At 38.2% G+C, this 25,890-nt stretch overlaps 1 protein-coding gene across 1 annotated transcript in view; it reads right to left on the bottom strand.

Annotated features, from left to right (window-relative positions):
• Window positions 1–25,890, bottom strand: part of CPLX4 (complexin 4) — a 39,433-nt gene that overhangs the window by 12,173 nt on the left and 1,370 nt on the right. The window contains exon 2 of the mRNA XM_072599546.1: window positions 19,966–20,053. Coding sequence (XP_072455647.1) covers window positions 19,966–20,053 — 88 coding nt within the window. The remainder of the gene's footprint in view (window positions 1–19,965; window positions 20,054–25,890) is intronic.

The following is a 25,890-nucleotide window of genomic DNA, read 5'->3' as shown; positions in this document are numbered from 1 at the left end:
TTCTGATACTGTGGACCAATCCAATGCTGGGGAAACCAGGATATTTTGACACAGCTCACACTTCAAAGATCAGCATTAATGCCTCATTACATCCCTAAAATGAGACATGACAGTGGTTACAAGCTGATATGAGCCAACATCAGTGCTAGCAGCAGGAAGTGTTCGAGAGGGGACGGACGTCCCAAGTCTGAATAAACCAATGGATGAATGAATGAAAGACTGGCAACATCAGGGGGCTGCTAGGCTCTTCCCATCTTTTTTCCCCTGAAGTAAGAGTGGACTGATTAATGTTAACCATTTATTTACCTAGAAACACTGGAGCCCAACGGTATCTTGGTGAATCCTTATTCTTAATCTTTAGTGTTTGGAAACCTATCTGTAAATATTATCATCAGCTTTTTGTTTATAAGAGCTAAGAGCTGATTGTTTTTTGATGTCTGTTGCAGAATTAGCATTCATTTCTCCACTTTGGCCTATAAGTGATAATATTTTGTAATCAACACCAAATGCCCTGTTCTTTAAAGGATTATTTTTTCTGCTGTCATTTATTAAATCACTGTTGATTTTCTCCTAAAGAGTAACATGACTGTTCATTATTCCCGTGCTGGGAATTTCAGCCTTTGACACTGCACAGATCTCTCAAAGTGGCACAGATTCCATCATGTTCCAGTGACGGTGTCCATTGCCTCCTGACGTGGGAAAGGGTCCCGAATCTTTCATCAGGTCTTACATTCACCACATCTCACTTTCCATGTGGTAAAGTTTTGCCTATAAAGAAAAACTAGTTTGACTAAAACCGGTAAAAAACAAAACAAAACAGTTTATTTCAGTAAACAACTGGGATTGTGGGCTACGTGGTGACAAGTAACTAGTATGATGGATATTTTTTGTTTGTTTTTTGTTTTGGGCTAAGTATTTAGTTACTGTAGAGCTACAGCTTTAATGAGAAATGTCTTTGCTATTAATGGAAAAAAATATTCATCAAATGCTCAGCTGCTAATGGTGCTGTTAAAGTGAAAAAAAAATACACCCTAGATGTTGGGTTGTGCAGCGTATGATAGATGGTTTCTACCCTCAAGTAGCATACAATCAAAGACATACACACTGGTATGCACTAGCAGAGAGGCTATATAAAGTGTTTCATTTAAGTATATGTCAAGGGAAAAGTCATAGTATAATAGATAGAGGGATGACCTTGAAGTCCTCTTGGGTTCAAGTCCTTCCTCTGACACTATGTGACTGTGGGCAAGTCATTTACCCTATCAGTGTTCCAAGCAACTAAGATTGGATGATGATACAGTGGAAATTTACATACCTACGAAATCATAAGTATGGGCAAAAATAAAAGTTAAAGGTAAGAGAATTTGGGAGGTGGGCTACAAAAAAATTAAATGCATGTATTCTTTAATTTTAGATTAGAAATCAGAAATTTCTGTTAGTTTTGGAGAAGAGAGCCAGAGGCTTACAGCTATTGCTACTGTTCTTTCCCTCCTCAGTTACTCAGTTACCCCCTTTTCACACTGGTTTGGGATTTAAATTATTAGAAAATAGATTCTGATGATCTGTGTTCACCGAGTGCCTGCCATGGGTTGGGCACTATGTCGAATAATGGATGAATCCAGTGCTCCTAGATTCAAACTGTGGATATCTAAGACTTCTCTGTTCTAAAGCAATTCAAGGATTAAATTCTCGAAGCAGACTCCTATGACAATATGTATATAAACATACACATATACATACATATATATATTTTTTCTAAATGAAATACTTTTAAAGACAGTTGCTTTATTCAGCACATTTTCAATGGTATTCAGAGAGGGCCCATGGCGAACTCCAAGTAAGCAATGCCCTACATAGAAGAGACAAACACCAGGTGTAAATAAATCATATTCCTCAGTGGGGGGTGAGACATTTTTTTCAATGACTAACCAAGATTGACAATTCTGTTAATAGGATTAAGGTTCATTATGGAACTCTTTTCTCTTATTAATTTGGTTTGACTTGCATATGGATTTGGGGTTTGCTAAGAGGAGGGGCACATTTTAGTCTCAAAATAGCCTAATGGTTTTGTTTAGAAAATAATTTTTGATTTTATTTCAAGTGAAAAAAATTACATCATTCTGATATGAATCTAGAAACATCATTTGTCCCTTATAGTAAGAACATTTACTTTAAAATAACAATTAAGAACCTGTAATTCTTATAGGGACTAATTTGAATATGATGAGACAGAAAATTTGTTTCTTCGGGGATGTTTGAGTTTCTTTGATTACCTTATAATATTCTATTTTTCATTTGGATCAGTTTTTATAACTAGTTATTGTGAATCTAGTGATTCTCAAAATTCTTTTTAAAAACAGAGATTTGAAACAAAGTATTAATCAAAAATCAAAACAAATCACTGTAATTTGTTGAACATCAAACAAAACCAAATTTAAAAAATGCCCTTACCGATTTATGGATGCAATCAAGGTTCTGTTTTGTTTTTTTAAAGTGTCTAATGAAGCTATGCCAATCAGAACTGAATCTTTATCTTTACAACATCATTGAACAGAGCCTGCACTAAACACAATTTGGAAAGAAGAAAACTCTATCTGCCCCATCCCTTCTGTCTGGAGGAAAGAATTTGATCAGCTACTTTTTCTCCATTATATTTTTAAGGTGTTAGTGGGGAGTGGAACCCGAAGGAATGAAACTCTTAACAGTGACATCATATGCTTTTGTTATCTGGGAGTGGAGGATATTTGGGGCATCTACTTGTCCTGTGCAGACAACCACATACACTGCCTTTCCACACAATATGAATAACCCTGAATATGGAACAAAAGGAAAACCCAATAATTCATTTGGTTCAAGTCTCCTCTGAAGCAAAAATTAAAAAACAAACACACTTAAATGTCTTACTAAAATAATTCACGTCTGTAACTGATATACACTTTAATACTTCAAGGAGCCATGATTTAATCAGTGTGAGCACTCCACCTAATAGTGCAGCTATTTCAATTTAATACATGGTCTTCAAGAGTTACTGTGCCTAAAAGAATCATCATTCTTTAACCAAGTTAGTGATGTTCTTCTATGAACTTTGGTAGGGTTAGTTCTTGACCAACAGACATACAGTCCCTCAACAGCTCATACTGGTTTTTCTAGTTTGGGAAGACCTGGTAGAGTTTGTGCTCCACTGGCACTGTCTTTGGTTGAACACCAGATCAACTCCATGTCACAAAGAATAAAGATTTTAGTGAAGGTCGGAAGACATGTATACAATTATATGTTTTCCATTTTCTTCCTTTTATAAAGGCATAGCTACAATTATAGTGATTCTTTACTCTAGGACTTCTGCCTGTGGTACTGCTTACGAACTTGCATCCTTGAGGAGCCAGAGTCCAAAATGGAATATCTTTCTTTTTCAAAGACAGTTGGATGGATTCTCCACACAGCTGGTCCATTGGTACATTTTTTTTGACAGACATGGCAAATAGCCAATGAACTGTACTCATAATTAAATAGAAATGGGATGGATTGTTGTTAAGGGATTATGTAATAATTTTAGGAACTCCAACATTTTCTGTGAAGAAAGCTTTATCTTTGGAATTGTCCTTGGAAGGACCATTGGAATGGAATTGAAAGACCAACAGTTTTCCAGCGATGCTATGTGGCTTAGAATCATAGAATACAACAGTGTCTGAGGAATGAAAATTGAAGGTCACCTAAAGAGTACTAGAAAGAAAGAGACATATGGTGAATGTGCATATATTGCATTATGGGACCAGTAACAAATTGTGTGTGAACAGCAGCACCAAATATGCCATCATGGAGGATTACAAGCATACAATATTACATATACTGTCAAAAAAATGGTTGATATGTTGACTGACTTTTGCTGAACTGTTTCCCCCCACCCCCAATCTGTTTAAACATCTTATTGCAAAGGGTGCCTATTCTCTGAGTAAGGCAGAGGAGAGGTATACCTTCAGAAGTCAAATAATATAATATAAAGAATCAGTAAAAAAAATTATGTTTTAAAAGGGAAAAAGAAAAGATCCTATCAAAAAGGTGACTGGGAAATAAGGTTGTTCTAATTATGTAGCAACGGTGAGAGAGCAAAGATATATGGACCACACATTGTATTAGTACCCATACAATATCAAAAGATCTAGAAAGGAAGATCAAAAGATCCCAGCAAGGCTGAGTTGTCTACCTGTGGAAGATTTGTAAGAATGTTGGATGCTTGGAGGGAATGCCCTCACTGAATCAGTGTGTACAATCAAGTTTGAATTTAACATGACTATGGATTCCTTTGATTATTTTTGGGTGCCACCGGATAATAGAATTCTAGACTTGAAAGACTTTAGAGAACATCTAGTCCAAATATTTCTTAATGAAGTGTCATTTTGGGGGAAAGAACTTTAGGAATTTAAAATCTAGCTATTTGTTCATTTTTATCATGTCCTTGCTAAAAACTATTCTTTTCTTATTAGCCGTATTAAAAATGGTCACCAGGTATCATCAGCATGCTTGATGACACACATAAGCAGGGAATAAGAAAATATATCATAAGAAGACTTCTAGTACCCATCAAAGTAAGTCAGTCACTCCATTTAATAGTCACCCGGTTTATTTTTCCCCAGTCGGTGGAGTATGACCTTTTTAATAAGAGATCGAAGTCAAATAGTTCCTTTAGAAAATTTACTCCCCAATCAAAAATTTGGCAAAGTAATCTTTATAAGATGTGACAGCTCCTGGGAGGATATTTTCCTGAAATTTTTTCCAAGTTGGGCCCTAATAAGGGCACTATCCTGGGGGCCAAGAACTGAATCCTGCCACTATTTAACCTCTGGAATGGTAGCCCTGAGCAATTATGAATGAAGTATCCTGAGGGATTGTTTGTTAGCTTGAGGACATTTTGAATGTGTTGTGCTCCCTGTGGCTTATTAATGTCATTATTGCTTCCTAATAGATACAGATTGATACTAATGTTAGCATTAACATCTTAGCATTCTCCAAGGCAGTGCTCTTGGACCAGTGATCAGGAAGGTGTGAGTGGCCCTGATTTGCCTTCTATGGCCCTTGCTCTCTAATACAGAATCTCAGAACTAAAAGGGACTTTAAAGCTTCTTGCATATGTTTCTCCTAACAAATACCCTGGCTTCCATTGCCCCTTCTCCTAAATACTCAAATGGAACTGTGATCTCCTTCATCTAACCCATCCCCTATCGAACTGAGAATCTCCTCAACAACATCTCCGAGTGATCATCTACTCTTTATTCAAAGATAACTAATTAGTGAGAGAAATCCTGAGGCAGTCAATCCCACTTCTAATTGGAAAAAAACAACCATTTATTAAACACCTACTATATTCTAGGCACTGTGCTAAGTGCTTTACAAGTATCATCTCATTTGATCCTCACAACAGCCCTGGGAGGTAGGTGCTATTATAATTCTCATTTTACAGTCAAGGAAACGGAGGCAGAGAGGAGATAAGTGACTTTTCAGACTTCAGGAGGCATCTTCCTCTTCCAGCTGCCAGCCCAATCTCCCAGCTGGGATGTGGAGAGCCTCCAAAGCAAAGAAAAGCAATCCTTGCATTGACTCCAGACCTCTTGCTGCAAGTGTTCTTTGGTGTTGCCCTCCACTCAATGATGAACATTCTCACACCTGGTAATACTCTTCACATCCAAGTGACTATGAACTCCCATAGATCACTTCCAAATACTATTCCACACTTCCTTACAACTTGATTCATACTTTCTATCTCCCTTAATTCTCCTACTCTAAAGTTTCATCTTAACTCTACCTAGTTGTTCCACTGTGCCCTCTGAAATACTTATTCCATAGCCAACAAATTTCCTTTCCTCTTAAATCTTTTTCGGTTTTATTCCTTCCATCTACTAGCTCTTAATGAAACCTACTTCCCCCTAATGATACAGCCTCTCTAGCCACCCTTTCCAGTACTGACTGTACCTTCACTCATTCTCCTTGGCTCACTGGTCAAGATAGGGGAATACTCTCCATTGCTACTTCCAGATTCTCCCTTTTTCTCCATCACTCAGTAACCTCTCCTCCTTTGAAGTTCATGCTATTCATATCTACCAGCCAATTCACATCCCAGTAGCTGTTGTCCACAGATCTCCAGGTCACTCTTCTTCCTTCTTCACTGAGTAAAATATTTGGCCTATAGTATTTCTCTCTTTCCCAACTTCTGTTCTCATATTAAGGGACTTCACCATATATATTGATTCTCCCTCAAATATACTGAACCACTCAGTTCCTTAACCTACCCGACTCCCATGAGCCACTCCATCCAACCTTAAGCCACACACAAAGGTGGTCATACCGTTGAACTTGCCATCACCCACAGATGTACCACCTCCACGGTTCAAGAAATCTCATATCCTTCAATCTGACCATAATCTATTGGGTGTTTATCTCTCCCTCTGTCTTCCCTTACATAACCCTATCTTTCATCTGCACTGTAACCACCAATCACTTGATGCCTCAGTTCTCTCCCAGGCCAATTCCCCACCACAGCCACTCTCTCCTCTTCTCTCCATTTTGACTCTTTGGTGAACCAGTTCAACTCTACACTATCCTCCTCTCTTGAATCCCTAACCCCATTATTATATCACCAAATATGTGAACCACACCTCAGTCTTGGATCTCTCCCACCATTTATAGCTTTTGATCCTACATATGTGTTTGCTACTGAAAAAAGGTGCAGAAAAATCACACAACTATTCTGACTGGGTTCACTGCAATTTAATTTACATAAATCAAATTAGGCTCCCACTGTTGGTAGACAATCATACTACATCTCCATTATCTATTCACTATCCCCAACTCTATAGCAGTTCTTTCAAACTTTTTTATCCCTCCTCACTTTCCCTCCCCGCCCAATCTCTCAGTTGTGAATATTGCCCCATATTTTATGAAAAAAATGGAGGCCATTCACTGTGAACTCCTTCTTCTCCCCTCTTCCTCATCTCCTATCACTCAGGTGCCTTCTGCCACTCTCTCCTCCACCCCTGTCTCACATAATGAAGTGATCTTACTCCTTACCACAACTAACCCATCTACTTGCTCAAGTAATCCCATTCCATCCCATCTCTTTCAACAAATATCCCCCTGTGTCCCTTATTTTCAATTTCTCCCTCTCTACTGATTTATTTTCTATTGCCCACAAATATGGCTATGTCTCTGTTATCTCAAAAGAAAAGCTCTCACTTGATCCTGCCATCCCCACTATAACCTATATCTCTTCTGCTAAACATTGTAGCCAAACTCTTCAAAAAGGTCATCTATAACTGATGCCTCCACTTTCTCTCCTCTCACTCTTCTTAACCCCTTTTGGCTTCTGACCTTATCATTCAATGGACACTACTCTCTCCAAAGTTATTAATGTTCTCTTAGTTGCCAAATTTAATGGCCCTTTCTCAATCCTCATTCTCCTTGACCTCTCTGTAGCCTGTGACACTGTTTATCACCCTCTCTTCCCTCTTTTTTTTTTTTTCACTAGCAATCCTATCTGGTCATGTCTTCTCTGTGTCTTTGGCTAGATCTTCCTCCAGATCATACCATCTAACTGTAAATATCTCCTAGAGAACTGTCCCAAGTTCTCTTCTCTTATATTACTTCATTTGATCTCATCAGTTTCCGTGGATTTCATTACCATTTCTATGCTGATGATTCTCAATTCTATCTATCCTGTCCCAATCTCTCTGCTGACCTTTAATCTCCCATCTTCAGCTGCCATTCAGACATTTCAAAGTTTTGTAGACACCATAAACTCACTATGTCTAAAATGGAACTCATTACTTTTCCCCCTAAACCCTTCCCCCCACCGCACTGTAGAGGGTAACACCATCCTCCCACTCTTTCTGGATTGCAACCTAGAAATCATCCAGGATTCCTCAATTATATCTCAAACGCCATATCCAATCTGTTGCCAAGACCTGTTGATGTCACCTTTGCAACATCTCTCAGATATGTTGTCTTCTCTCCTCTGACTCTGCCACTCTTCTAGTACAGGCCCTTATCACCTCACATCTGTGTTATTATTGTAACAGCCTATTGGTGGATCTACCTGCCTCAAATCCCTTCCCACTCCAATCCATCCTCCATTCAATTTCTAGTGATTCTGTCAAAGATCAGATCTGATTATGTCACACACACACATACACATACACACACACACACACACACACACACACACCACTCAAAAAAACTCCAGTGATTTCCTATTTTTCAAAAATAAAAACAAAAATGTTTTGTCATTCAAAGCCCCTTATAACCTAGTGCCCTCCTACCTTTCCACTCTTCTAACACTTTAGTCTCCACTACATACTCTTCAATCCAGTGACACTGACCTCCTGTCTGTCCTATGAACAAAATACCTCTTGACTCTGAGCATTGTCTCTGGCAGTCTTTCTTGGTTGAAACACTTTCCTTCCTCTGTTCCAACTACTGACTTCCATGATTTCCTTTTAAATCCCAACTAAATTGTACCTTCTACAGGAAACCTTTCCCAATCCCTCTTAATACCAGTGCCTTCCCTCTGTTAATTATTTACATGTATTATATGTATATCTTTGTTTGCATGTTGTCTCTCCCATTAGTTTATGAACTCATTGAGAGAAAAAATGGTCTTTTGCCTCACTTTGTATCTCCAGCACTTGGCACAGTTCCTGGTACATAGCAGGTGCTTAATAAATGTTTATTGATCAATAGATTGTTGTCAATTTCCTGAACTTTTCATCCTCCTTCTAATTATGTCTGCCTCACTTTTCACAACTGCAAAATGCAGATCATAATAGCATCTATCTTTTGGGGTTGTTGTATGAATCAAATAAGATATTTGTAAAATGCTTAGCATAGTGCCTGGCACATAGTTGGCACTGTATAAATACTTATTATTTTTATTAATTATTATGTATAGAATATTGCTTCTTTCCCTCTGTATTGATATTCACCCAGATGCTTTCCTCTATGCTTCCTTTTTTCTTTCTTTTATTACTTTTAGCATGTTCTGTCTATATTCAAACAATATCAGTGCTTTTTCTGGAGGTGGATAGTATGCTTCATCATGAGCCCTTTGGGACTGTTTGGGATCATTGTATTGTCGAGAACAGCCAAGTGCTTAATATTTAATCAAATAATATTGCTGTTACAGAATACAACATTCTCCTGATTCTGCTCATTTCACTTTGCATCAGTTCATGTTAGTCTTTCCAGGTTTTTCTGAAATCATCCTCCACACTTCCTTCTTAATACTTAATGTTTCTCCCCTCCCACTCCACTCCCAGATAGTTATCTCTTCTATCCCTTTTGAACAAGTATCTTCTTCAAGGACCATATCTTAGTCATGGTCCCTTCCTATAAAAGCTGGATGATACCTGTAAAAACAAATTGGACTCTGAGTTAGGAGCATTAGTTTACCTTGCTTGTTACTCATTTGCAGTTAATTCTCAGATCTATTTAACCTCTAACTTATTGAACTGCCCAAATTGGATGTCCCATGAACAACTTGAACTCAACATGTCCCAGATGGAACTCATTCTCTGTCTTCTCAAACCTTCTCCTCTTCCTAGTCCTATCAAGAATACCACCATTTTTCCAGTAACTCAGGTTCAAAACCTAGGTGTCATCCTCAATGATTCACTCAAGTTTTCTCACCTTTCTATATACAATCAGTTGTCAAATCCCGTCAAATCTTCCTTTGCAATAAATGGCTCCTGAATATATCCTCTTCTCTCCTCTGATACTGCTACCACCTCATGCAGGTTCTTATCCGCTCATGCCTGAACTATTATAATAGCCTTCTGGTTGGTCTCCCAGCATCACTTTTCTCCTCATTCTAACCCATTCTCTACTCAGCTGTCAGGTTGATTTTCTTAAAGCAAAGGTCTGACTCCCACCCCCATTCAATAAACTCCACTGGTTCCCTATTACCTTCAGGATCAAATATCCTCTGTTTGACTTTTAAAGCTCTTTATAAACTGGATCCTTCCTACTTTCCCTGCTTACAACTTACTCCCTTCTTCAGACTTTGGGATCCAGTGACACTGCTCTCCTTACTGTTTCTCATACATGACACACCATCTCTCTTCATTTTCACTGGCAATCCCCATGCCTGAAATTCTCCTCCTCATCTCCATCTCCTCCTTTCATCATTCCCTTTCTCTCATCTTCAATCTATTCTTATATATGTGGTCCTCCTTTAGTAACTACAGATATGCCCAGGTCCCCAAAATTCTTTAAAAAGAAAACACCATCCCTTAAGCCATTCATGTTCTCATAGCCAAACCTCTAGAAAGAATACTCTATGCTGATTGCCTCCATTTTTTCTCTTCACACTAATTTCTCCACCCCTCAAACTCCTTCACTTGATTACAATTGTTCTCTCCAACATTAACTATGATTTCTTTAAAAGATTTTTAGCATATTTTATTGATGGCTTTTCATTTTCCAGTCATATTAATTTCTGAATATATCCTTTCCCTTCCTCACCCTCACCACACACATCCCTTACGACAAAGATTTTTAAAAGGATGGGGGGGGGTATAAATTCAAGAAAACTAGCTAACATATGATTTCTAACAGTATATGAAATATTTCACACCCATAACCCCCAACTTCTGCAAAGATGAGAGGAATGTATATTTTTTTCACCCTTTCTAGGACTGAATTTGAACAAGAACTTTTGAACTTGAATTATCACAGCATTCACTTTTGTGACTTTTTCTTATTTCCATTCATACTGTTGTAGACATTATGCATATTATTTTCCTATAATAATCACAATTTTCATGAGTTGGTCTTCTAACACAACTCTAAGTTCTATATATTCATAATTCTTTCCACACAGTTATACTCCATTACATTTGTGTACAATTTTGTTTAGTTATCCCTTAATAAGTGGTTAACTCCTTTGTTTCCAGTTCTTTGCTATTATGAAAATCACTGCTCTACATATTTTGGTGTCTATGGGCATTTTTTTTCCTTTGACCTCTTTAGGAGATATACCTAGCAGTAAAATCTCTGGATCAAAGGGCATATATACACTTTAGACATATTCTTAGAATAATTCCAAATTACTTTCCACAATGTTTTGATGATGTCATTATTCATCTATATGAAAATGACTCCCAAATATATGTATCCAATCTAATCTTTCTTTTAAAATTCAGTTCCACATCACCCAACTACTTGCTAGACATCTCCATCTAGATATCTTGCCATTTCAAACCCACGTCTAAGATGAAGTTCATATTTCACCCATTTGCAGCTCTCCCAAACTTCCTCTAAACTTTCTTGTTTCTGTTGAGGGTTAAATCCATTCTTCCATTGATCTTGGACTCCTTCCATCATCCTTGGAGTCATTATTGATTCTTCCCTTTCTCTTTTACCTCGCCATATGGAATGATCGCAGCCTAAAACTGATGCTTCTAAATTGAACTTAGAAGTCATAATTTCTTTTTTTTAAACATTTATATGAAACATATTTTCACAGTAGTCATGTTGCAAAGAATTAGAAACAATGGGAGGAACCACAAGAAAGAAGAAGCAAAAGAAAAGAGAGAGAGAGAGAGAGAGAGAGAGAGTAAATAGTATGCTTTGATCAGCATTCAGACTTCATAGATCTTTTTCTGGATGTGGACAGCATTTTCCATCATGAGTCTTTTAGAGTTGTCTTAGATCCTTGCATTGCTGAGAAGAGCTAAGTCTATCAAAGTCAGTCATCACACAATGTTGCTATTACTGTGTACAATGTTCTCCTGGTTCTGCTCACTTCACTCAGCACCAGTTCATGTAAGTCTTTCCAAGTTTTTCTGAAATCTGCCTGCTCATTTCTTATGGAACACTAGTATTCCATTGCTTTCATATATTATAACGTGTTTAGCCATTCCTCAATTGATGGGCATCCCCTCAATTTCCAGTTCTTGGCCACCACAAAAAGAACTGCTATAAATATTTTTGTACATGTAAGTCCTTTTCCCATTTTTATGATCTCTTTGAGATGCAGACCTAGAAATAGTACTGCTGGGTCAAAGAATAGGCACAGTTTTAAAACCCTTTGGGCATAGTTCTAAATTGCTCTCCAAAATGGTTGGATCAGTTCACAACTCCACCAACAATTCATTAGTGTTTCAATTTTCCCATATCTTCTCCACATTTATCATTTTCCTGTTTTGTTATATTAGCCAATCTGATAGGTATGATGTGCTATAGAGGTCATAATTTCATACAAGTCTCATAGACTTCACTTTTCAAATGAGAAAATTGAGGTATAAGAAGTTAAGTGACTGTCCCAGGATCACACAATTAGTAAATGGCAGAGTTGGGTTATGAACCTAGATCTCTCTCATTCAGGACCCAATGCTGTTTCCACTACATTTTAATCAGTTACCAAGTCATATTGATACTACTTTCACAAAATTACTCACTTCTATCTCTTTCTACTTTCACTGCCATAGTACTGATTGAGGCTTGGCAACAGTATTATAATAATTTCCAAATTGATCTTGTCTCCTAGTATCTTTACCTTAAATCCACCCTTCACAAAGCTACTAAAATAATGTTCTAATGCAAAGTTCTGACCAGGCTGTATCCCTGTTCAAAATTCTTCACTGGCTCCCTATTGCTTATAGAACAAAAATCAAATTCCTCAGCCTAGAATTTAAAGCTCTCCATAAATTCTATTGTGCTATAAGAAGTGACAAGGGGGATGGTTTCAGATAAACCTGAGAAGACTTATATGAACTGATACAAAGTGAAGTAAGCAGAACCATGAGAACATTGTACATAGTAACAACAATATTATAATGATGATCAACTGTGCAAGACTTAGGTACTGTGATCAATACAATGATCCAACATAATTCTGGAGGATTCGTGATGAAAAATGCCATTCATTTCCAGAAAGAGAACTGATGAACTCTCAGTGCAGATTGAAGTACGTTGTGTTTCACTTTTTTTCTTGCCCTTTTTTTCTGATGATATGGCCAATACAGAAATATGTTTTGCATGACTTCACATATATAAATGGATGTCATATTTCTTGCTTCTCTTGAAGGAAGGAGAAAAGTTAGAATTCAAAATTTTAAAAATGAATGTAAAAAATAAATAAATAATAGAATGAAGAGGATAAGTGAACTAAATAAATGAATGAATAAATAAAGTTCTCCAGAACATGGCTCCAATCTAACTTTACAGATTAATTTATTATTAATCCCCTTCTTGGCATATTTTAGGCACTTTATAAAATGTTTGTTGATTGATTGCATTTTACATTCCAACAAAAAAATTTCTTGAACTAGGTATTCCATCTTTTATCTCTGCTTTTTCACATGTTGTCCCTCTTTCCCAAAGGACTCCTTGTTTCCCTCTGCCTCTCAAAATCCTTATCCTTCTTCAACATATGGCAGGGGAACAGGGGCTTAAATTTATATTTTTAAATTTGCATTTTTTTCCCGAACTTAACAAACACCAACTAAAACAAGCACTTCTATATGCAAAGTAGAACAGGAAAAGAAGATTGCACTTAAAATTATGAATCTGTATTATGTACAGCTTGCTTAAACTTTTAAGTATATAATAAATTCAGTATGTGACTTTCAAAGCTATCCAGCTTACTGGAGTTTTCTTTAAACCTCCATAGGCAAATTTCTATGCTTTTTTGATACTCCAGGTTAGTCTCAATGAAAAAAGTCAAAATGTGGGTGGAGAGAGATGAAACATTTGACAGGAAGTGATATTGTAGCAGGACAGAGATGCTGCCAACTAGAAGTCTTGAGATCTGAGGGATGCTAGAGCAGAACTACAGCAGGGCCCCCCTTGCTGGGATCACTTGCTGAAACTATTCCCTCTGTTCCACCATATGCTAGCTACAGAGAGAAGCAGTCTCAGATGGTAGTCTCTACCAGTGATAAAACACGAAATGAAAAGCACCAGCTTCCAAGAGTTCCATTTCATACAAGATCCCAAGACCATGCCCTGTCCAAGGTCCCAAGTTTCTGACTCTTCATCTATTCATCCTACTCATGAGTAAGCCAGAACATCAGTTGTCAACTATGTTGTACTGTCTGGACTCTTTTGCCCATTTGCAGGAATGGCTGTAACTTTCAAGGAAACTGAACTGTGAATTTTCTGGAATTCTTGGGTTCAAGTGGTCTGTGAAGCATCTGAAAATTGCCTGGATGTAGGGGGATAAGGCAGGAGACAGCAAAAAGGTAGAATTTTTATTGTGGATTGTTTTAGACAAGGAAATAAGAATTTTTTAAAAAGTGTTTAATATTTGCCTGTCACTACACTATCTGCTGAGGATACAAATGGGGATAAACAGAAAAATAGTCCCTGACCTCAAGGAACTTACATTCCAATGGAGGAAGATAATGGTACCAAAGGCTGCTGAAAAGGGAGCATGAATCTGTTCATATAGGGGCATGGTGTTAAAGACCAAAGACTTGTTTTTATGTACTGCTTTACTGCTTTAATTGATTCAGTGTTGAGATGAAAGGATCATATGCAGAATCCAAGCATACCTGTCCATTACTATGGGGAATCTACTCCAGGATTTTCCAGGTTACATGCCTAGGGCTTATTGAACTAGCAAGTCAGGGAACAGGCAGGGTTTGGCAGAGGTGAAGTCTGCAATTGGATAGGTCCACTACAATATACAGCCCTCGATCATAAATTAATACAGTCTCTTACAAAAAAATAAAACTGGAGGAAAGAAGGTCATTGATAGTTTTAGAACTATGTAGAAGTTAGATGGTACAGTGGATAGAGTGCCAGGTATGGAGTCAAGAAGATTTATCTTCCTAAATTTAAATTCAGCCTCAGATACTTCCTAGCTGTGTGACCCTGGGCAGGTCACTATTTACCTCGGTTTCTTCATTTGTAATATAAGCTCAAAAATGAAATGGGAAGTCATTCCAGTATCTTTGCCAAGGAAACCCCAAATGGGGCCATGAAGACTGTTTCATGACTGAAACAACTGTACAACAAAAAGAAGTAAATAGGTCTCCAGTAGTTCCCATTCAACTATAGGTCTAGCCCAGCCTCTGATCCAGATATACAGAATCAGAGAAGTGGCTATCCATGACACCTTGTGGTTAACAAGTCAGCTCCCATTCAGAGCCTTTCCTGAGCCCGCAAATTCTTAACCCTCCTTCATGAAATTAGTTTGCATTTGTGTCTTAGTGTGCATGTGATATCCCTCTTTTTATTTATTTCTGGAGCCTAGCACAAAGACTTGCACATAGTAGGTACTTAAGAAATGTTTGTTGTTGTTGAAAGCACTTTCTCCACCACACCCCAGGGAGGCAGATATATTTGTCTCCAAAATTTAATTGATATGTGATCTCTTTTCCTTTCCCCCACTGGAATGCAAGCTTCTTGTAGGAAGGGATTATTTCCTTTCTTTTGTATCTGTATTCCACAGTGCTCACACACAATTGATAATAAATACCAGTTGATTAATGGACTGATTGATCTTATCTACAGGTATGCTTCCCTCCAAAAGTACAGGGGTGTAAGCAATTTCCAGCAAACTAATTTCAAGTTCCTTTTCTATTTCAATCATTTAAAGATGTTGGTTAATTTAATATATCTTTAACAAATTATACCTCCTTACCTCTATTATCTGCCCTTTGCTTTCTGTGAGTACATCAACTGGAGAGAAAGGGAATTCATTTGGTAAATACCAACTACCTCCTCACACAAATCAATGAAGCAATCAACAACTATTTATTCATCTCCTACTATGTGTTCAACGCTGCGTTGGGTCCTTGGGATAAAGGTAAGCAAAACTGAACAACATAGCATATATCATATTTAAGCACCCATAGTCCCCCACCTCTCCAAAGAAGGGAGGGAAGCATATTTCATTATCTTTTCTCTATGGTCAAGATTGGACATTACATTAAATAGAATTTTGGCTTTATTTTAGTGTCACTTTTATTTAATCTGCTGCAGTCATTGCAAATATTTTTCTGATTTTTCTTATTTCATTCTGCATCTATTCATACAAATCTTCCTCAATTACACAGAATTTCTCATATTTTTTGTTTCTTATGATATTTGACTACTTCTTGAGCCCACAACATTGTTGTAATTAAGTTTTAACCTATTTATACATTTATGCTGTTTTTCCATTTTCCATTGGGTTGCTTGAAGTTTTGACCTTTTTGATGCTGTTGTATTCTTTTATTTTTAACTATAGAGTATCACTGGGAGAACACGGATGTTAAAAAATTGGATTTGGGTGTCATGGAGCCATTTAGAATCATTGAGAGTGGTGCATGATTTCTTAAATGTGTTCAAATCTTCTTTCATATTCTTATTCAGTTCCAGGCCAAAACTGATGTTTTTTGAGAAAAAGTGGTATAATCAACTGTCATTTGAGGCTTTGTCCAGTGTGATCTGTCCGTGATTCCTTTTTTTTTATTTTTTCTTAGGGTCTGGGAGTGTTCAACATTTCATGATTGCCATGGATCTCTGTTTCTGGCTTTGACTCAAAGGAACCAACCAAAAACTGCCTGAAATCTCCCCTGGATAATTTTAGAGTACCGTTGCTCCACCTTGGATGGCCACTCCCAATCCACAGTCTCTTACAAAGAACTCCCTCACCCCATTTCCCCATCTGGTTCCCAGTGAATTTCTTTCACTATCTCTGAAATGATGCTGCACCGGCTGTTTGTAATGGGAACACCAGGTGGCGCAAGGCGTCAGACACTCGTTGCTAACAGTGGGGACCAGATGCTTCCCTAATCCCCAATGTGGGCTCCATGTGCTCTTTGCTCAGAGGCGGGGCCTTTGCAGCCACAGGGAGGACTGTGTTACACGCTGTCAACCTGAATCTCAAAGCATTTATCTCCCTCCCTCCTGTGTGAGCTGCTAATCGCTCATTTTACTCTGGGACAGACTAGAATTTCAATTTTCATTCCTTGTTAGGCAAAAGCAAGAGAATGCAGAGTTGGTTGTCCCTGAGAGTAGCTCTTGGTTCCTGAGTGATATGCCATGATAATGAACATCCCTAACAACTTGTCAAAAGCAGAAGACCAAAGGATTCCTGGCACTGGACTTACAGTCAGGAAACCTGGGGCTGAAGCCCAGCAGCGTGGCACAGTAGAAAGGACCTGGATTCAAAGCCCAGCTATGTTGCTTCTGGTAATCTTGGGCAAGTCATTGAAATTCTCTGCCTCACTGTCCTCATCTGTTAAAGAGAGGAGGGACTAAATGGCCTCTGACATCCCATCCAGCTTTTAAAAATTTGGGGGCAAAATTGGGAGATAGAGACAGAAATCTGGGAATCTGTGACCATGAAAGTCACACAAGAAGACAAATTCACTAAAGATTGCCCCAGATCTATGGTCCTACTTACTTCTTGCTGTATGACCATGAGTAGGTAACTTCACTTGCTGGAGTTTCAGTTTTTTCATTCATAAAATGGGAATAATACTTGTCCTATCTACCTCACAGTTATAAAAAAAACCATTCTGTAACTCCCAAAGCTCACTAAATGTGAGCTGCTCTTATTGTGTTACTGATATCAAAGCTTATCCAGGGTTAGAGATTACTGGAACAACTCAGTAGATTTGGCAGCAGAATAAGAAAGGTAGTGTTACAAGTTTTTTTAAAAAAATTAATTTCTTATTTTTCAAAAAATGTGATGATGGATCCACCACTGTAACATGTAAAAAGGTTTTACAAATTTCAAAGAACTATATTCCCAGTGAATTTTCCTTTATACAATAGATATGTTTCTGCAAAGGTAAATGGAAAATATTGTTGGCACATATAACCCTGTTTTCAATACACTAGGGGGAGCTCTATATTTAAAGGAAACCTAGGATGAGTTCTTTAGTTAAGTGAAATATCCCCTAGTCTATTTGTTTTAACTATAAATTTGGTTTTTCTTTCAGTTAAATATTCACCCACATGCCTCTCTGATTGAGCCCCAAGAAAACCACAGCAAAGAATGAGGTGGAAATCAAGTGTGGCTACAGTAGTATTGGCAGAGTATTATGTTCCAACAAATCTTTTTTTGTGATTCTTCACTAAAATATTGGACCATATCTCCTACATTCCTGCACTGGGGGGTCAGGGAGGGTGTTACAGCATAGGGCAAGGGAGAGAACTCTTGCTCTGAAGTTAGGAGATGTGAATTCCTTTCTAATTCTGTCACAATTTTCTGTGAACAATTCCTAGTCTCAGTTTCCTCATCCGTAAAATGAGGGATTTGAAGTAGATGTTCTCTAAGGCCCTTTATGGCCCTACCAATCTATGTTTCTACAAATAAATCAGGTGTGATATTATGGGAACTTGGAAGCACTACCAGGTTTAGACATTTTGGGGAAGGGGAATCTTTAGTCCTTAAAAGTCACAGGGGAAAGAACGTCATCATGCCATGGGCTTTGGTCTAGAGCAGGTCTGGAATCCCAGATTGGCTTCTTCTACATTCTCCAGATTGGGAATAATCTGACAAAGACAACTCATTTTCTCCCCTTCCCCAAATGTTGGGATAGTGTGAACTCTTTAATCTGATCCTTACCTAGATTTTCACTCTTCAAATTTGGTTAGAATCAGACTGGGTGTGGTTAGAGCAGTGCAACACGACCAGAGGCTACATGAACACTTGTTGCGTGTATTCTAGTGAGGATCTCGTTGGTGAATGGAAAGCACACACACACGTGTGTGTGTGTGTCTATATATATATAGAGAGAGAGAGAGAGAGAGACACACACACATATATGTACATATACATATATATATGGTCCCTGCTAGCTCACAAATTCTGTGACTGTGTAATATCCCTTGGGCCACTGTGTTCTCTTGCTAAAGTTCTTCTCACTAGTTCTCACTTCAGAACCCTCTTTCCCTGCACAGTCCCTACATCTAAACAATTACACATAGAAATCTGTCTTCTCTGTTCTCAGAGGAGGAGATGCCAGTTTCCTGGCAAGCGCATACCAGTAGCTCACTGCCATCAGCAAGGGGAGGCTTTTTCTAAAGTCTGCTTGAGCCCCCTGAGTGTTATTCAATCTATTTCTCTCATAGGGTCTTAAGTAGAGAAGGAAGGCAGTAATATACCTGATACCTGATGACATCAGATACTATCCATGCCAGCTTGGCTTTCAGTCCTGTTAGAGCAGGTACACACACACACACACGCACGCACAGAATGCATTGACAATAGTGAGACTTCAGATTACAGAGGGTCAGCCAGTTTGGTGGCATCTTCCAGATTTCCTGATCGGAACACTGGTTTGTCTGAATACTCTTGGCTAGAATTCTCAAAGTGTTTCCTGTTACTGCCTATTGAGGTGAAACAGCCTGAAACATGGCCCCATTTCTCCTGACTACCCAGACAAGTGCCCAGTGATGAACTTTTAGAATTAAACTGTTTTCTCTGAAGAGTAGATTCCACAATTCCCTACTGGGTGGGCGTGGGAGTGGGTAGGACCAGAGGGAGTTCCTTTTAGTTTCAAACCTATAGCCTTACATAAACTCCCCAGAAAGCTGAGGTGGAGTGACCTTTGCTGGTTTTATCTTCTTCAGTCTTTAGTATCTCATTTGATCCTCACAACAATCGTCCCTGTGAGGTAGGTGGTGCTGTTATTATCCTAATTTTATAGCTGAGGAAACAGTTAAACACAGGTTAGGTAGCTTGCCCAGGTTTATATAGCCAGTAAGTATGAGACAGCATTTGAACTCAGATCTTCTGATTCCAGGCCCAACATTTTATATGCTGAGCCACCTGAACTGCTTCAGACACAGAAGAGGAAATATCACATGATTAGTTCAGCAAGTATGCCAATTTGACCAGAATGCAATGTACAAGAAGAAACATATGGGTAAACATGTTGCTTCAACAGCAAATAAATCTTTCCTTCCTTTCCCCCACCCCTTTTTCCCCCTTTAGTAGACAGAATAGTTACTTACTCTTTGTACAGAATGTCTTACCTTTGGGAGCCGGTATTTTTCCCTGAGATGAACTCTAAGGCATGCCCTCTCTCCCTTCTTCTGTGTAAATGCAGCATCCCTTTCCATTCTGAAAGTCAGAACAGAGCCAGAACGAACAAGGGTCGGAGGAGGTTGGAGAGTGAGAAGGACTGGGGGGAGCTTCTGGGAAGGGGCGAGGCCCCAAAGTGGCCCATCAGATCAAGTAGAGACAAGGCACTGACTAGAGTCTCCAGTCCCCCAGATATCAAATGCCCCATTTTATAGATAAACTATACGTGTGTGTTATACACATACACAAGAAATGAAAATATCTTATATATGTTATATATAATAGGTATGGTATAACATTTATAAAATATAGGCATTATAATAGATACATATAAGATATATAAATGTTATAATATATCATCAACCATATATATGATGCTAAAGACAAGCTTTCAATGCCAAAAGGAATGAACATCTATCCATCTGTCCATTTATCCATCCATCCATCCATCTATCCATCCATCCATCCATCCATCTATCTATCTATCCGTCTCTCCCTTCCCAGGGATATTTATCATAGAGATCTGTTAAAGACCAACAAGCCTTCAAGAGTAAAAGGCATTAACCATCATACACACACATATATATACACATATATGCCATATGTGATATATCATATCATATATGATATAGCACAGATAAATGTTATATATGATATAGCACATGTAAATATATGCCATACATCACATAAATATTTTGTGTGACATATCACATACAAATGTTATGCATGATATATCACATGTTATATATGAAATATAAATGTCAGATATATTCATATGCAAACATGTGTGAGTATAAAATATAAATATTCTATATACATTATTTTTCATTTCTTCTGGTCTTGAAAGTTTGTTGGTCTTTAAAGCTCTCTATGGTAAATATTGCTGAGAAGCCTTCATTTAAGCTTTTATTAACAGATAAACACTCAGCTTGGGCTCTGCCAGTGGCTCCACAAGGAGAATGGCATTGGAGAACCCCTGACAAAATCGCCCCACTTTCAGAATTCCCTTGACTGCTCCTCCTCTCTCTCTCTCTCTCCTAGGCATGTGGAGTCCACTGAAGTCCAGGCCTCTAGAGGGATGCTGGTCAAACCCCACCGTAGAGAGGAAAGAGCTCTGAACGAGGAGAAGTCTGGGGACCTGGATTCCAGACTGGTCTCTGTCACTACAGAGCTAGGTAATGAAGCAGTTCCTTTCTCTCTCTGGGCACCCTACTCTTAGTTAGCAATTACATAGGACTCAAAGGTTTGTAGAACATTTTATGATCTCATTTGGCCCTCCCAACAACCTTGTGAGGTGGGTGCTATTATAACCCTCTTCTTACAGAGGAGAAAAGTGAAGTTCATAAAGATTGAATGACTTGCCCACGGTCAGGTCTTTCTGGCTTTAAACCCAGGATGCTATCCATTGAGCACACTTAGTTACCTCTAAGTAGCTGGGTAACTTTGGACAAACCACATAGCTTCTTTGGGCTTTGGTAATTAGGAGAATTGGAGTAAATAATCCCTAAGGCTTTTTCCACCTGTAAAATTCTATGTCCTTTGAGATTTTCTAGTTATAGGATCAAAAGTTAGAAGGGAGCAACCCTCCTCAACCGGTCCTGAAATCAGAAAGACCTGAGTTCAAATCCTCAGACGCTTACCAGCTGTGTGACCCTAGATAAGTCAGTTACCCCTGTTGGTCACCACAGTTTCCTCAACTATAAAATAAGGATGATGACAGCACTTTCCAGGCTTGTTATCAGGAAAAAGGGAGATAATATTTGTAAGGTATCTAGTATAGTAGCTTGACACAAAGCAAGTACTTAGTAAATGCTTATTTCCTTCCTTCTTTTGCAGGTTCAGAGAACCAAAGTGACTGATGCTGAACAAGAGGGGCAACTGGCACTAAAAGTCTCAGTGGAAATCCAGTGGCTTTTCCTGCATCTCCCTGTTTCCAGTGGCAATCCATGCACTATACTCATTTTATTACTTACCTCTCCTATGCTGAAAGACCTAAGAGAAAACTGATAACAATAAATTCATAGGATGTCCATCTGGAATACCCTTAATTGGGGAAGCAGATATGAGATTGCCTTGGCCTGAAATGGACTCCAGACTACAGGCACCAAGACCTTTGATCTTATGATCTATGCCTCTAGAACAGAACTGAAATGGAGGCAGGAGGCTAGGCAGAGGTGACACTCATTAGGTTCCCCAGTTGGGCCCTCCAGTTCGCTGTAGATTATTATTATTATTATTTAATGGTATAGAGGAAAGAGTGCTGAGATCAGAGAAATTGGATTCAAATTTCTATTACTTTTGGCTCAAATGCAATGACTCTTTGTTGTCTCCAGGATCAAACAGAAAATCCTAAGTTTGACTTTTAAAGTCCTTCCTAACCTGGCCCTTTCCTACCTTTGCAGGATTCTTATTCCTTACATACCTCCATATACTCGGTGACCCAGTAACACTGTCCTCCTTGCCCTTACTCAGACAAAACACTCTACCTCCACACTCCAAGCACTTTTACTGGCTGTTCCCCATGCCTGGAATGCTCTCTCTCTTCATCACTGCTTCCCATCTTTCCTGTTTTCCTTCAAGTCCCATCTAAAATTCTTTCATGATCCCCATTAATGCTGGTGTCTTCCTTCTGAGATCACCTCCAATTTATCTTGGGTATGTCTTGTTTGTACAAAGTTTTTAACTCCTTGAGAGCAGGGGTTGTATTTGCCTTTCTTTGTTTCCCTAGCACTTAACACATTGCTTGGCACTAAACTAAAAGGCACTTAATAAATGCTTGTTGACTGTATGATGTTGGTCAAGTCATCCCACCTGTCTGGGCCTCAGTTTCCTCATTTGTAGAATTAAAGAGGTTAGACTATAGTGTGAGATCTATGATCCTATGAACTTTTTTTAAAAAAAATCCCTTCCCCTTTGTTGCAGTGGTTTAATTTTTTTGTCCCCAATGCTGGACACAGGACAGTGAGAGATCTCATTCTGGGAATGACAGGATGGGGCCCAAGAACTTATGATGTCTAATCATTTTGAAAAGAATTACGTCTCTGGATGAGTGTGTATGAAAAAGAAAGTGAAGGAGTTAATTAGTAAAAAGCGAAAGTTTGAAATAAAAGTCAATACCCCAAGGTAAACTTTCTACCTTCCTAAATCAACACCTTATCCTCAACTGAAATGTTAAAATTTTAAAAATAAAGACATTAATGAAGGCTACAGAGAAGAATGGGAAGATTTAGAAAAATGGATGCTAGGTGAAGTAAGCAGAACTAGGGAAAGGGTATACACAATTACCACAGCAACGTGACTGGAAGAAACAGCAACAACAAAATGAAACCAAATACTGTGAAATTAAAATAATCAAGCTTTGCCCTCCCCAAAGAGATATCTGAATGAACTTTCTTCCCTTTTTTACATAGCTAAGGTACTATAGCTGTGGAAAGGGTTATATAATACTAGACCTGGTTGATGTGTTGGTCAGTTTTGCTGAACTGTGAAGGTTTTTTTTTCTTTTTCATTCTTTTTCTAAAGCATGGCTCTCTCAGAATGAGACAGGAGTATATATTGGAGAATGATGATGATATAAAAGCAAAAGCTAGCAATCAAAATTGTAAAACCACCTTAAACATCTCTCTGATTCATCCCTTTCTCTCCATTCCTATCGCCAGCACCCTATTTCAGAATCTCTCTTCTGCTCAGAAAAGCTCCCCGTTGCCTAACAAATACAGTCCAAATCCCTTACGTTGGCATTCAAAGCTGGTCCTAGTTGGGCCCTGCCAACACTTATCCACACTATTATCCAAAAATCAATCAATAAACACTTATTAAGCACCTGCTATTTTATGCCAGGCAATATTCTAAGCACTTGGAATACCAAAAAAAAAAAAAAAAAAAGGCAAAAAACAGTCCCTGACTTCAAGGAGCTTACAACCTAATGTCTAGTTCAGACAAAAGCAAATTTTTAAAAAATTTTGGATATTAATTTGATGTCAAACATACCCATAATTTCCTCAATATAGAGAACTGACTCTGTAGAAGAAAGTCTACAATTTGTCTTCAACTTCTGGTCTTACTTAGAACAGTGACTGGGCCAAGGGAAGGCTGGGTGATTTTGCTGATATCACCTAGTTAGTCTAGGTCAGAGGTAGAATTTGAATTAAGGTACTGTTGGCTTTAAGGCTAGTCCTATCTATTAGGCCATGTTACCCTGGATGAATCATCTTAGGGCCCTTAAATTAAATTAACATTTCATTTATGTCTATATAAGAAGGAAAGAATGGAAACCACTTAATTTCTACACTTCCTGATCTCTCAAAATTTGCAAGGCAGCACAGAGTAGTGGAAATAAAACTGGATTTGCAATTAGAAGACCTGGATTTGAGTTCCTGATTTGCTGCTTTAGCTGCATGACCTTGGGTGAATCACATTATCTCCCTAAAATTGTGTCCTCATCTGAAAGAGAGAGAGAGAGAGAGAGAGAGAGAGAGAGAGAGAGAGAGAGAGAGAGAGAGAGAGAGGCATTTCACTATCTACTTCATACAATTGTTGAACCATGATGGCCCTGCATACTTGTCTATTCCTATTTTCCTCTACAGTCAAAATGTAACCTCTGAGTGGTGAATATATCCATCAAGGGGTAGCTTAAAGCCAAATGAGGCCAATCTTGTCCTGAGGAAGGGGGTGGGGCTAAGTGACCTGCCCATGGGTCACCAATTAAATGGCTGAACTATTAATAGTGATTCATTTTCTAAGTTGTGATGACGGAGCTCCTCCTAGTCACAGAGCAATTGACTAGAGAGGAATCACAGAAACTAGCCAGGACTGGGGGCACTTGTACCCTAACTCAAACCAAGCCACTGATCTTATATTGTTTTTGACTCTTGGGAAGTGTGGTATGGATGGATGCAGAAACTAAACAAACCTGGGATGTCAGCTAACCAGTCACTGCATCTAAGACCCAGTGTTCTGAGAAGATAAATGGAATTTTATATGACAAGGTGGATGGCCTAAAATGATGATTGAGACGTTGGCATTGTGCCATCAGTTGGGTTTCCATTCTAGGCCAAGAACCTGGAAAATCAGTTAACTAGAAGTTGCTCTTCCTTGATCATATGTAGGTTAAACATGAATATTTGCACACAATACACATATCTATGATACATGCCCATATATATATACAAATACACATGTGGGTAAACATGTCTATGTTTATATAATATATAGATATACCTGAGGGGCTATGCTCTAGAGCAATAGCTCTCAAAGTGTGATCTAAGGATCCCTGGAGGTCTCCAATACCCTTTCAAGGGGTCTCTTCATAATAATTTATACTGATACTAAGATGTTATTTGCTTATAAAATACTCCTCCCTACTCCAACTACATATCTGTATATGGTTGGATTTTCTTTGTAGATTCCAAACAAAACAATAGATTGCAATAGATCAAATACAGAAGCAGATATAAGAATCCAGCTGTCTCCTGGTGAGCCAGATATTAAAGAGAATGGCAAAAATATGTAAAAACAATACCACTCTTCTAATTATTTTTTCCTTTGTTAAATATAGTAATTTTTCATGAAATGTATTATTTATGTTAACATATAATGAGTTTCTTATTCTTCTAAGTGAATAAATATTTTTAAAATCTTATCAGTTTTAATTCCTAATATTGATAAACATAGATAGATATAACCCACACAAATAAAAAACTTTTTGGGTTCTCAATAATTTTTGAAAGTGTAAAAGAGTCCAGAGATCAAGAAGTTTGAGAACTGCTCTTCTAGAGTGATTACTGTTTCTTCATTCTCCTTGCTTTTCTGATGTAGTGGAAGGTTATTGCACTGCAGACTGGAGTCTGGTCAAGCTGTCTAAGGCAATGACTTTG

The sequence above is a fragment of the Notamacropus eugenii genome, chromosome 4, assembly GCF_028372415.1.
Source record: "Notamacropus eugenii isolate mMacEug1 chromosome 4, mMacEug1.pri_v2, whole genome shotgun sequence".
NCBI classification, from domain to species: Eukaryota; Metazoa; Chordata; class Mammalia; order Diprotodontia; family Macropodidae; genus Notamacropus; species Notamacropus eugenii.
Note: the sequence above shows the minus strand (reverse complement) of the source record. Positions and strands in the feature narration are given on the sequence as shown.